The 14,367-nt window shown below is 43.1% G+C and overlaps 1 protein-coding gene across 1 annotated transcript in view; it reads right to left on the reverse strand.

The window, feature by feature from the left end:
* glb1 (galactosidase beta 1) overlaps nucleotides 1–14,367 on the reverse strand; it is an 86,260-nt gene that overhangs the window by 29,085 nt on the left and 42,808 nt on the right. Inside the window, exon 13 of the mRNA XM_033049273.1 lies at nucleotides 10,741–10,854. Within this exon, the coding sequence (XP_032905164.1) occupies nucleotides 10,741–10,854 (114 nt within the window). The remainder of the gene's footprint in view (nucleotides 1–10,740; nucleotides 10,855–14,367) is intronic.

Here is a 14,367-nt window from a genome sequence, read left to right on the forward strand (position 1 = left end):
CAATATACAATTTACATGGATGAAGGGATTCAAAGTAACATTAGCAAATTTGCAGATGACACAAAGCTGGGTGGCAGTGTGAACTGTGAGGAGGATGCTTTGAGAATGCAGGGTGACTTGGACAGGTTGGGGGAGTGTGCGGATGCATGGCAGATGACGTTTAATGTGCAGAAATGTGAGGTTATCCACTTTGGTAGCAAAAACAGTTAGGCTGATTACTATCTAAATGGCGTCAAGTTGGGAAAAGGGGATTTGGGGGTCCTTGTTCATCAGTCTATGAAAGTAAGCATGCAGGTACAGCAGGCAGTGAAGAAAGCGAATGGCATGTTGGCCTTTATAACAAGAGGAGTCGAGTATAGGAGCAAAGAGGTCCTTCTGCAGTTGTACAGTGCCCTAGTGAGACCACACCTGGAGTATTGTGTGCAGTTTTGGTCCCCTAATTTGAGGAAGGACAATCTTGCTATTGAGGGAGTGCAGCGTAGGCTTACAAGGTTAATTCCCGGGATGGTGGGACTGTCATATGCTGAGAGAATGGAGCAGCTGGGCTTGTACACTCTGGAGTTTAGAAGGATGAGAGGATATCTCATTGAAACATATAAGATTGTTAAGGGTTTGGACACACTGGAGGCAGGAAACATGTTCCCGATGTTGGGGGAGTCCAGAACCAGGGGCCACAGTTTAAGAATAAGGAGTAAGCCATTTAGAAAGGAGACAAGGAAACACTTTTTCTCACAGAGAGTGGTGAGTCTGTGAAATTCTCTGCCTCTGAGGGCAGTGGAGGCAGGTTCTCTGGATGTTTTCAAGAGAGAGCTGGATGGGGCTCTTAAAGATAGCGGAGTCAGAGGATATGGGGAAAAGGCAGGAACAGGGTACTGATTGGGGATGATCAGCCTTGATCACATTGAATGGCGGTGTTGGCTCGAAGGGCCAAATGGCCTACTCCTGCACCTATTGTCTATTGTCTATTGTCACTCTAGTCTGAAGAAGGGTCTCGACCCAAAACATCACCCATTCCTTCTCTCTGGAGATGCTGCCTGTCCTGCTGAATTACTCCAGCATTTTGTGTCTATCTTTGGTTTAAACCAGCATCTGCAGTTCATTCCTACACAGTAATAGGTGGATAGAGGTGAGGGGGGATTAATTGGCAGATAGGTGGTGTAAATGACAAAGGATAAAGGAGGAAAAAAAGATGGTAGATGTAGAAAGAGGAGTGAAATCAGAGGGAGAGATATGGATTGAAGGAGGCAGGGAGGAAGAGAAAAAGGTATAAAAGGGAAAAATACAACTCGGGGATGGGAGATGAGTGTGTGGAAGAGGGGAAAGGAACAGGGTGACTGGGAGGGGAGGGGAGGGGAGGGGGGAAGTATGAGCATTGGATTGAGGGGGGGGGGTGTAATGGGGGGGGCACATCACTGAAACCGGAGCATTCATTGGTCATACTGTTGGGTTGCAAGCTATCCAAGCACAATATGAGATGTTCCTCAAGGTTGTGTGTGGCTATCTTCTGGCAATGCAGGAGACCACAAGGATAGAAAGGTATGGGAATAGGAAGAGAAGTGAAAAGGGTTTTGCCCCAGTCCCACTTAGGAAACCTGAACGGAAAGCTCTGGAGACTTTGCGCCCCTCCCAAGGTTTCCGTGCGGTTCCCGGAAGTTGCAGGTGGTTGCCGGATGTTGCAGGCAGTGGAAGCAGGTAGGGAGACTGACAAAAACCTCCGGGAACTGCACGGAAACCTTGGGTGGGGCGCAAAGTCTCCAGATGTTTCCGTTCAGGTTTCGTAAGTGGGACAGGGGCATTAGCAACTGAGAGATTCAGCAGGCCTTGGCAGGCAGAACGCAAGTGGTTGGTGAAACAGTCACCTACTCTACACTTCAACTTTTCAATGTAAGGTTACTTTCACTACTCTTCTTATCTGACACCATTTTGTTTCCATCTTCTCACCTCTTTCCTTTTTACTTACTCCACCCATCCACCACTCAAAACCCCCTCATCGCCATCCACCTAGCACTTGCCAGGCTTTGCCCCGCTCACTTCTTTTTCCAGCTATCCCCACCCTACTCCATCAGTCTGAAGAAGGATTCCAACTCAAAACGTATAGATCCATAGATACTGCCTGTCCTCCAGCACTTTGTGTTTTGCGAAATACCAATTACTGTTATTTAACTCAACTCCAAACAGTATTGGGGTTTTTTTAAATCAAGGTTAATTTTAGTACTGCTCAGTATTTGAACCTTTATTTATATTTCTCTTATTTTGAGCATAAGAAATAAACAGAGCTCATTCTGACACACGGAGGAAGTGGTCGGTCAATTTTGGAGAAGCAGCCAAGTGTTAAGTAAATACTCAAATCCAAATATCAGAAGAAAGCATTGGCACAATGGAATGCAATGTTTCAGATATTAAGTATGTAGATACACCAATGAATTTTGCTTTTGAAGCAATTAATTTTACTGACAGTCTACATATTTACATAGATTTGATTGCCATTCATTAGTTGAATGAATTTGGGCAAAACTTGCTTGATGCTTACTTTCAATCAGTCCAAAAGGTACACAACACGCCCTCATGTACCAAACACTATCATCAGGATGTGGCATTGGTGCAATTTTCTTTATCTATTTATTCTCCAAACCCCCCCCCCCCCCCCCCCCCCCCCCCACTCAACGCATCATTTTTTGAGTTTGGAAATACATCCAAAAAACGTATTCAGATAAAGATTTTAACCACAATTAAAATTAAGCTTTTTGTTTAAACAAACTGAGATCATTGAACAAAACATCATTGGAACAGGCCCTTTGGCCCACAATATTCATTCCGAATATAATGCCAAAATAAACAAATCTCCAGAACTATTGTAAATAAGAAAATGGTACAAACCTGATCTAAAAGCTAGAGAGGCAAATGCATAGCGTTACTTTGAGAAAACCCAGTTGAGATTTCATCTCAGACAGCAATTGAGGGGCAAGAGTACAGGGCGATTAGTTACAATTGGATTAATGCTTAGGTTTAGATAGATGGTACATGGGAAGAGTTCATAATCGGGAACATTGGCTAGCTACAGAGGAGTGGATAAGAGCAAAAAACTGCTCCAACTGAGAATTAATAAGGATATAGGACTAAAAGATAAGGGTTACAGTTATGCAGTTATGCAGCAGGGAAACAGGCCCTTCGGCATACTGGCCAAGTTGCCCAGCAGAGCTAGCCTCAGTTAATGCTGGCTCCTGGCCCATATCGCTCGCAAAAATGTTCCTATCCACGTCGCTCCCACTTCCTCTGGCAGCTTGTTCCATATATGCACCACCCTTTGTCCCTCCAGTCCCTTTTAAATCTTTCCCATCTCACCTTAAATTATGCCTTCTAGTTTCACTCTCCTACCCCGAGAAAAGACTGTGCCTTATCTATTTCCCTGAATATATATCTTCCTTCAAACTCCTAAGATAGAAACCTATCCAGCTTTTTCTTATCTCCAGAATCAGTCACATCCTTGTCAATAATGTTTGCACTCTTTCCTGTTCAATAACATCCTTCCTATAGCAGGGAGACCAGAATGACAAGTGTGGCTGAGAGCAGTGGATAGGGAAGTTGTAGAAAAGAGTTTGTCAAGTCAAATCAAGTGTAGTTTATTACCAGAAAAGGATACAGACAGCAGCATCACAGGCACATACACTCAGACGACACACAATAATATAAATGATACATCAATTTTGCAAGACAGCGAAAAGAGAAAGACTATGCAGAAAAAGTGGATGCATTAGTGATAATTTTTCAAAACTCTTTAGATTCTGGAGTAGTTCCTGGGGATTGGAGGGTAGCTAATGTAACCCCACTTTTTAAAAAGGGAGGGAGAGAGAAAACGGGGAATTACAGACCAGTTAGTCTAACATCGGTAGTGGGGAAACTGCTAGTCAGTTATTAAAGATGGAATAGCAGCACATTTGGAAAGTGGTGAAATCATTGGACAAAGTCAGCATGGATTTATGAAAGGTAAATCATGTCTGACGAATCTTATAGAATTTTTCGAGGATGTAACTAGTAGAGTGGATAAAGGGAGAACCAGTGGATGTGTTATATCTGGACTTTCAGAAGGCTTTCGACAAGGTCCCACATAAGAGATTAGTATGCAAACTTAAAGCACACGGTATTGGGGGTTCAGTATTGATGTGGATAGAGAACTGGCTGGCAGACAGGAAGCAAAGAGTAGGAGTAAACGGATCCTTTTCAGAATGGCAGGCAATGACGAGTGGGGTACCGCAAGGCTCGGTGCTGGGACCCCAGCTATTTACAATATATATTAATGATTTGGACGAGGGAATTGAATGCAACATCTCCAAGTTTGCGGATGACACAAAGCTAGGGGGCAGTGTTAGCTGTGAGGAGGATGCTAGGAGGCTGCAAGGAATCTTCGGTAGGTTGGGTGAGTGGGCAAATGCATGGCTGATGCAGTATAATGTGGATAAATGTGAGGTTATCCACTTTGGTGGCAAAAACAGGAAAGTAGACTATTATCTGAATGGTGGCCGATTAGGAAAAGGGTAGATGCAACAAGACCTGGGTGTCATGGTACACCAGTCATTGAAAGTAGGCATGCAGGTGCAGCAGGCAGTGAAGAAAGCGAATGGTATGTTAGCATTCATAGCAAAAGGATTTGAGTATAGGAGCAGGGAGGTTCTACTGCAGTTGTACAGGGTCTTGGTGAGACCACACCTGGAGTATTGCGTACCGTTTTGGTCTCCTAATCTGAGGAAAGACATTCTTGCCATAGAGGAAGTACAGAAAAGGTTCACCAGACTGATTCCTGGGATGTCAGGACTTTCATATGAAGAAAGACTGGATAGACTCGGCTTGTACTCGCTAGAATTTAGAAGATTGAGGGAGGATCTTATAAAAACTTACAAAATTCTTAAGGGGTTGGACAGGCTAGATGCAGGAAGATTGTTCCCGATGTTGGGGAAGTCCAGAACACGGGGTCACAGTTTAAGGATAAAGGGGAAATATTTTAGGACCGAGATGAGAAAAACATTTTTCACACAGAAGGCTCGAAGGGCAGAATGGCCTACTCCTGCACCTATTTTCTATGTTTCTATGTAAAAACATTTTTTAAAAAACAGCTCAACCAGGCAAATAAAAGGGTCAAAAAGGTGTGTGAAACATCATTGGCAAATTGGATTTAAGAAAATCCCAAGGCCTTTTATATATAAATTAAAAATAAGGATAACTATAACGAAGGAAGAACCACTCAAGGTTAAAGGTGGAAATTTAAGCTTGGAGCCACTAGATGTACTATGCATTTGTATTTACCAAGTTGATTGCATTGCATCTCTTGAAACGCATTAAGGTGGATAAGTCCCGAGGGCCCTATGGGATTTATTCCAGATTATTGAGAGAGGCAAGAGAGGATAATGCAGGGGCATTCACAAATATCTTTGTATCCTCTCTTTACACAGGCGAGTCCCGGGGGACTAAAGAGAGTCTAATATTGTTCATTGTTTAAAAAAGGAAGTTACCAAAGGATAATCCAGAAAATTATAGGCCAGTGAAGCTCATGTCAGTGGTAGAGAACTTATTGGAGAGGATTCTTTAGGATCGGGTTTACTCGCATTTGGAATAGGATATTAAATGACAATCAGCATTGACTTGTCCCCAGCAATCATATCAAAAACTTGACTGAGTTTTTTGTGGAAGTGGCAAAGGTGATTGATGAAATTAGGGCAGTGGATGTGGTCGGCAAGAATTTTAATAAGGCATTGAGAAAGTCCCTTGTGGGAGGCAGATCCACAAGATCAAGAGGAATGAGATCCACAGTGAGTTGGTAGTTTGGATTCACAACTCATAGAAGTCCAAGAGTAGTGGTGGAAGAATGTTATTCTGACTGGAGGTCTGGGACCAATGGTGTTCAGCAAGGATCTATGCTGAAACCTCTGTTTGCGATATATCTTGGACATTAACATGGATGGTGTGATTAATAAGCTTGCAGATGACACCAAAATTGGTGGTTGCAGACAGAGAGGTGGCTGTGGGATACAGTGGGATATAGATCAATTACAGATATGGACACAAAAAATGGTAGATGAGGCTTAAGATGAACAAGTGTCAGATATTGCTCTTTAGGAGATTGAAGTACAAAGTTAATGGCAAGACCTGTAACATAATTTTTGCATAGAAGGATCTTTGGGCTCCAGGTCCATTGTTCCCTGAAAGTGGCAATGCAAATAGATGTAATGGGCCTGTTCCACTTAGGCGATTTTTCAGGCGACTGTCAAGTTGCCACACACACACACAGCCACACACACACACACACACAGCCACACACACAGACACACACACACACACACACACACACACACACACACACACACACACACACACACACACACAGAGCCACACACACGCACACACACGCACACACACACGCACACACACACGCACACACACACGCACACACACAGAACCACACACACACACACACACACAGAGCCACACACACACAGAGCCACACACACACACACACACACACAGAGCCACACACACACAGAGCCACACACACACACACACACACACACAGAGCCACACACAGAGCCACACACACAGCCACACAGCCACACACACACACACACACACACACAGAGCCACACACAGAGCCACACACAGAGCCACACACACAGCCACACACACAGCCACACACACAGCCACACACACACACACACACCTTCCTTCACCAGCCCGTTATGCAGGCGGGGGACAGGGCAAGTGGGGGGAGCGCTGTCTGAGTGAAATTCACACAGTGCAAATCCAAGGTGATTCCGCGATGAACAGGAAAGTTGGTGCTGTAATTAAGATGGCTAAAGCAGTGTACGGCAAGTCCTTTAAAAGAGGGGGTGGAGAGGGGGAGAAGTGGGGTGAAGGGTGGAGAGGGGGGAGAAGTGGGGTGAAGGGTGGGGGGGGAGAAGGAGTGGAGACAACCTTTAAGAAGCCAGAGATACACGGCTGTGAAGCTCGGCGGACATTTAACATTACCGGTCGGTTATCCTTGGTTCTAAAAACTACTGCTTACGTTTTGTTTTCCCAATGAGCCAATGAAATTCACTGGTCAGCACCGGCTACAACCTACTAGAACCTATGAGAACCTTTGACCTCCTGGCAACCCACTAGGACCTCCTGGCCACCCACTAGGACCTCCTGGCCACCCACCAATGGCAGGAGAATTCTCGCTACCCTCCATGGCGGCTTGATTCTAGTCGCCGCTAATGTTTCAACATGTTGAAAAATTTGCGCCGACCATACTGAGGCCGCGACTAGTTCCCAGAATGCGGGAACTCCTCACGACCATGAAGGCGACTACCTGGCAGCCACCCGCGAACATGTGGCGACCATGTGGCGACTGCATAGTCTGCTGCAGTCGCCTAAAAAGTCGCCGGTGGGACAGGCCCATAAAAGTCAGGAAGTCTTGTGGCAGCTTTATAAATCTTTGATTAGGCAGTATTTGGTGTATTGTGTGCATTTCAGATAGCCACATTTCAGGAAGGATGTGGAGACCTTGGAGAAGGCACAGAAGAGGTTTACTAGAGTACTGACGCAAGTAACTGCGTATGAGGGCTAACAAAAAAAATGACACAAAGTTATGCTGCAACTCAGCAGGTCAGGCAGCATCTCTGAAGAACATAGGCAGGCGATGTTTCGTGTCAGGGCCTCACTTCAGATTTGTAGTGGGAGAGGAGAGAAAGCTGGAAGAGATGTGGGGGCGGGACAATATGGCAACCACCCTCAACTGTATCCACCTATCACTTGCCAGACTTTGACCCACATCCCCACCTTTCTTCCAGCTTTCTCCCCTCCTATTACAATCAGGTTCCCTACCCAAAATGCAGCCTATCCATGTTCTCCAGAGATGCTGCCCGCACCTCTGAGTTCCTCCAGCTCTGTCTTATCATTTTTTTAAACCAGAATCCTGCTTGGATTAGAGGGTATTAGCTGCAAGGAGAAATTAGACACACTTTGATCATTTTCTCTAGAGTGTTGGAGGTTGAGAGGAGAACTGATAGAAGTAATTAACATTATGAGAGGCATGGATAGAGTTGAGAATCAGAAACTTTTTCCCTGGGTGGAAATACTAGGAACGGCATAGGTTAAAGTTAAAATTGGGAAAAATCTAAGGAGATGTGTAGAGCAAGTTTTTTTACATAGAAGATAATGGGTGCCTGGAGGATGGTGTCAGGGGTGGTAGTTGAAGCAGATATGCCAGTAACATTTAAGAGGCTTATAGATAGGTACATGGATATGCAGGAAATGGAGGGAACTCATATTCCTGTGGGCCAAAGGGCATGTTCCTGTGCTGTAGTGTGCTATATAGTTCCTGTTCTGTAGTGTGCTATATAGTTCCTGGTCTGTAGTGTGCTATATAGTTCCTGTGCTGTAGTGTGCTATATAGTTCCTGTGCTGTAGTGTGCTATATAGTTCCTGTTCTGTAGTGTGCTATATAGTTCCTGTGCTGTAGTGTGCTATATGTTGAGGCATTAGTGAAAATAAAAGTGAGAAAGTAATTAAATGCTTGAGGGGGGTCTGTAGTCTTCCATTGCTGAGGTTGGATTAGGATCGTGTAGGTTGGTTCAAGAGTTTCAGATACATACAGCCAAAGTTCAGAGCACAAATGATCAATTGCCTGTTTTCTTTATCTCATACATTTCTCATCGGTTTTCTTATCAGGGGACCTCAATCAGTGTAAATTGGCAACAACACTTCCTCCTCGCCGATTGTCACCTCTCTAGACTGTGTGCTCAGCTCCCCTGTTCTTCACAGTCAATATGCACGACTATGTGACCAGACATAGCTCCAATGCTATCTTGAAATTCGCTGATGACACCACCACCGTTGAATGAATAACAGATAACTATGTGTCAGACTCTACTTGGAACACAGTACAGCAGCGGAATGGCCCTTCGGCTCACAATGTTTGTGCTGAACATGATGCCAAGTTAAACTGATCTTATTTGCCTGTACATGATCCATGTCACTCTATTCCTTGCTTCTTCTGCACCCTCCTCAAAACCTTCACATGCTTCCTGTAATGGGGTAACCAGAACTGCATGTTATACTTCAAATGTGGCCTAACCACATTTAAAAAACTGCATCATGACTTCCTGACTTTTATACTGAATGCCCCAACCAATTAAGGGAAGCATACCTTATGCCTTCTATCTACTGTGTTGCCACTTTCAGGGAAGTTGGACATGGATCCCAAGATCCCTCAGTACATCAATGGGTTAAGGGCCTTGCCTTCAACCTTCCCCTTCAGATTTGACATCCCATAGTGCAAGACCTCAGACCTCAATTCTGATGTGATCATTGTGGACAGATTGGTCTGAGATAGGGACTCAAAGTAATTGTTTGTGGCTTTTTACTGATACCTCTAAGTTTCTAACTTTGTTAAATGGGAGAGTCTGCACCAATATATATCCATCTAGATTTGACTACACAGAGATGTTTATCAATATCATGTTTTCTTCATGAACTATGCAGTAGTTCAGATTTGAATCTTCTGTTTTGCTTCCAGCAACTGGTCCCCCTCCACTTCAGATGCAACTCATCCACCTTGTTCAGTTCACCTCTGCCCCAGAAGAGATCCCAAACGTGAAAACAAATCTGAAACCCTACCCCTTGCACCAACTCCCGAGCCATGCACTCGTTTTTCCTATCTTCCTATTTCTACCCTTGCTAGCTAGTGGCACTGGGAGTAATCCAGAGATGACTACCCTTGGGGTCCTGCTTTTTAATCTTCTGCCATAACTCCCTAAACATCTTTGTGCATTCACTTTGCAGAAGGTCAACCCTTTGCCTACCCATGTCATTTGTCCCAACATGCACGTAATCTTCAGGTTGCTCACTCTCTGCCTTGAGAATGTTCTGCAACTGCTTGAAGACATCCTGGACCCCGACACCAGGGAGACAACACACCACCCTGAATCTCATTTACTGGTACAGAGTCTCCTGTCTGTGCCCCTAACTAACGAGTGATCTATAATAATGGCTCTGTCTGACTTTTCCGTTCCCCGCTGTGCATCTGAGCCAGGCCCGACACCATGGGCGAGACTGCTGCAGATCCTGCTCTCCCCAACCTGTCATCTGCCAAAACAATGTCCAAAGGAGCAGACCTGTTGTGGAGGAGAACGGCTACAGGGCATTCCTGCACTCTCTGCCAACTACCTTTCCTGGGGGCCACCCATCTACTTCCTTCCTGTACCTTAGGCATGACCACCTTACTGTAACTCTTATCTGTGGAACGCTCACACCCCCAGATAATTCCAATGTCATCCGGCTGCAGCTCCAGTTCCTTAACGCGGACCTTAAGGAGCTGCAAATGAACGCACTTACGCCTACTCCCATTTTCCTGTTTCTAATCTGCAAATTGCAGGGGGAAAAAACCTTAATTTTCTTGAGCCAAAATGCAACCTGGTTCAACAGAGGCTTCTCCAATGCCTGCCTGGCACAAGATAAATATCAATTTCTGCCTTTTGTCTGCAGTTCCAAGCATCCACTGCCCACAATCATCTGTAGCTCCTTCAGCCCTTGCCATATGTCTGTTCAACTCACCAGGAACATTCAGGACCGAATACTCCACTGCTTTAGAATTGTTGTTAATATTCCATAGTGTTCCAAAACTCTACAATGTTATATTTCTCCTAGTGATATAATATATTGACTGTGGAAATTAATGCCACAGTTTAGTTAGTAAACAGGACACCTTACCCCATTCACCATGACGTAGGCTCGGTCATGAACCCCATTCAAGGGCGATGCCAGCATCGTACCCTGCGTGCAATTTACTGGGAGGGTATTTCTGTAAAGCATGTATCCAAAATACTGAGGAGAAATGAACAATACATTCTGATTAGCAGTGAATTGGAAATTCAACATTTATCCAGCAAATGAGATAGGTAAAAGTTGGACCTGAGTATAGAAGTTGGGATGTAATGTTAAATTGTACAAGGCATTGGTGAGGCCAATTCTGGAGTATGGTGTACAATTATAGGAAGGATGTCAACAAAATAGAGAGAGTACAGAGGAGATTTACTAGAATGTTGCCTGGGTTTCAGCAACTAAGTTACAGAGAAAGGTTGAACAAGTTAAGGCTTTATTCTTTGGAGCGCAGAAGGTTAAGAGGGGACTTGATAGAGGTTTTTAAAATGATGAGAGGGATAGACAGAGTTGACGTGGAAAAGCTTTTCCCACTGAGAGTAGGGAAGATTCAAACAAGGGGACATGACTTGAGAATTAAGGGACTGAAGTTTAGGGGTAACATGAGGGGGAACTTCTTTACTCAGAGAGTGGTAGCTGTGTGGAATGAGCTTCCAGTGAAGGTGGTGGAGGCAGGTTCGTTTTTATCATTTAAAAATAAATTGGATAGTTATATGGATGGGAAAGGAATGGAGGGTTATGGTCTGAGCGCAGGTATATGGGACTAGGGGAGATTATGTGTTCGGCACGGACTAGAGGGGTCGAGATGGCCTGTTTCCGTGCTGTAATTGTTATATGTTATATATATGTTATGGTATGAGTGCAGGCAGGTGGGACTAAGGGAAAAAAGTTGTTCGGCACGGACTTGTAGGGCCGAGATGGCCTGTTTCCGTGCTGTAATTGTTATATGGTTATATGGTTATAAGTGTAATAAGTCAAACAAAGGCCAAAAGCAATAAACGCTGAACACGAGCTCAAAGGCTCCTTGGAACAGTTACCAAGGGAAGTGCAATATCAAATGCAATAACCACATTAACAGCTGGGCATCAGGAGGCAGCTAAACTGGCATCACACTTATCCAATTGAGGAAGGCAAATCAGTTGTAGTCTTCACCCTACAGCAAAATCATTTCAATAACTTTGGATCTGACGCAGACCAAGGAAAGCCTTACTGATGCATTTCGAGAACAGAGCCACAGAATAAATTGATATATCAAGGGAAAAAATAAACTTTAAACATTTAAGATTAAAATTCCCTTAATCTATAAAGAAGATCAGATTGAGAAATACAAGATGGGTTAAAGCTGCACTCGGAGGCTCTATTTAGTGAATGTTTATTTATTTAGAAAATGATTGGGTGGCGGTTCTGAACACTAAAAATAGTTGTGTTAATATTTGAAATAAAACTAAGTACAAAGTGTGATAGCAAGCTTGGTACATCCAGAGCTCAGCTACAAATTATGGTGTGATTAAGTGCAGAATATTCAAAGGACAGTATAGGACAGTATAGGAAGAGCACTGTCAGTTTCAAGTTGTGAGGCTAAACAAGATTGGAGATGAGAATGATTAAGATACAAAGGGATCTGAAAATAAAGAATAGAATATTTTCTATGTTTCTATGAAACTAACCAACAGAGCGGCACATTAGCGTAAGGACAGCACAGTAGCACGGCTGGTAGAGCTGCTGCCTGGGAAGGGTTGGGGGAGGAAGAATTAGCTACATTTTGAATTGAGACTTTGTAGCAGTTTGTTATTTGCTCACTTTCCGCAGGTGCTGTCTGACTAGCTCGGTGTTTCAGCACGTTCTGTGTTTATTTTTGATTTTCCAGTATCTGTAGTTTTGTTTAAAATGTTCACTTTAAAGGACTAAGGCAGAATTGCAGAAGGATTTAGGTAGGAAATTCCAGTTTTGGATCTACTCAACTAAGGGCATGGTCAAAATCTGAAGAAAATTTCTGATCAATCAACACCAATCAGGCTTTGTGAGCCGAAGGGCCTGTTCCTGTCCTGTGCTCTTCTATATCTGGAGAAGAAGCAAGGTCTTAATGCTGTGGCTGCTGATGAAAACAAAAGATTAAAATGCCATATATGGATGGGTAATATTTGTGCAGTAGCGTTGTGTACTGTTGTTCACGGCAGCTGGATATTATTTGTGTGTGGGGCGGATGTTTATGCCAAGGTGTGATGTTTCTGTGGCGGGAACAATGTCTATATAGAGGAAGTTCTGGTTGTGGGGCATGGTAGGAGGTGATGTGTGTACAGTAGCCATTCCTTATTTGAAGTTATGATTTTAACAAATGTCAGTGTTCAGTATGTCATGGCTCTACTCATAGCTAAAATCTGCTAATACTACAGTCTATCGAGTCTGTGTGGTTGGGTGCAGTCACTTCTGTATTTGCATATTTTTATCTTATTGAGTCGTGCTTTGATCAGAAGTGATTTAAACAGTACGAATGTTCCGTGAATTTATGATCTCATAAATTTCTTACACGTTGAAATATTTTTTGGAATCTTGACCCACTAAAGCAAATCAATATTTATAAGTTGTATGAAAAGATGCTTTTTTTCCCTCTGTACTTCATGACTTGGAGGAAATTTAGTAGTAAATATTTAAGGTCAAAGCTTTAAATCCAAGCATAGGCATTGTTTTTATAAAGGTACTGGCTGCCGATAGTGAAGCACTAAGAGATTTTAGGTGCAAGTCTAAAGCCTAAATGTTTAATTTGGAGTATCTGACCTTAATATAATTAGGTGTACAGCAAGAAGTGGTTCTTGTTGCTTAGCTTTCTCATGTGTTTAATTTTATCTGAGAAATCAAAAGGTGTCTAAAGAAACAACATGTTGAATTTGTTTATAAGCACCTACTCTTTATCTCTGTGATTATCTTTCTTTCGGGGTCAAGGAAAGAGCATTCACGTCGCGGCCCTGTTTCCACCAATCTTTCCACCACCACACACACAAGAAGCGACAAGACACCATTGAATGCAGATGCCGCGAAGTGTGTTCAGCTCTGGCTGAACAACTTCTAATCTTGTGAGTGGACTCAATAAGATCTTTCTTTCTATCATGTCTTGTTTTACTGATATAATAAATACTGTTGAGATGGTGCCAGAAGAACAAAGATACCACTATCGTACACTATAATTCTAGATAATGTTGTGAATTATGGGAGAATCTTGTGGGAGGTGCAGAGAGGGGAGGAGGGAAGTGGAAAGGATGGCAGGGAAAACTGAACTTGGCACGGAGGAGGGTGCTGAGAAATTTGATTTTTCATTTTGGGAAATTTGCGATGATTTTGTTCAACACTCTGATATTTGATTTAACAAAAAAAAAGTGGTTTGGAAATGACAAAGGATGACTAATTCACTACGGTATCAACATAATCCCTTGAACTTCTAAGCAGAGCCACAATGGATTCATTCGTTTTGAGAAAGAAACAATATCATTTTGAAACCAGACGGTGCACAATTAATGTTACATTTGAGAGAATCTGAGAAATTATCTGCAGACTTCAAATGAAACAGCACTGTGACACGGCTCTTTTTTTTATTTTATTTTTTTATTTATTTATTAGAAGTAGACATATTATAAAATGTAGTTACATATTATAGTAAAAAAAAAAACTTTTCATATACATCAG

Source organism: Amblyraja radiata, chromosome 2, assembly GCF_010909765.2.
Source record: "Amblyraja radiata isolate CabotCenter1 chromosome 2, sAmbRad1.1.pri, whole genome shotgun sequence".
In the NCBI taxonomy this organism is placed as follows: domain Eukaryota; kingdom Metazoa; phylum Chordata; class Chondrichthyes; order Rajiformes; family Rajidae; genus Amblyraja; species Amblyraja radiata.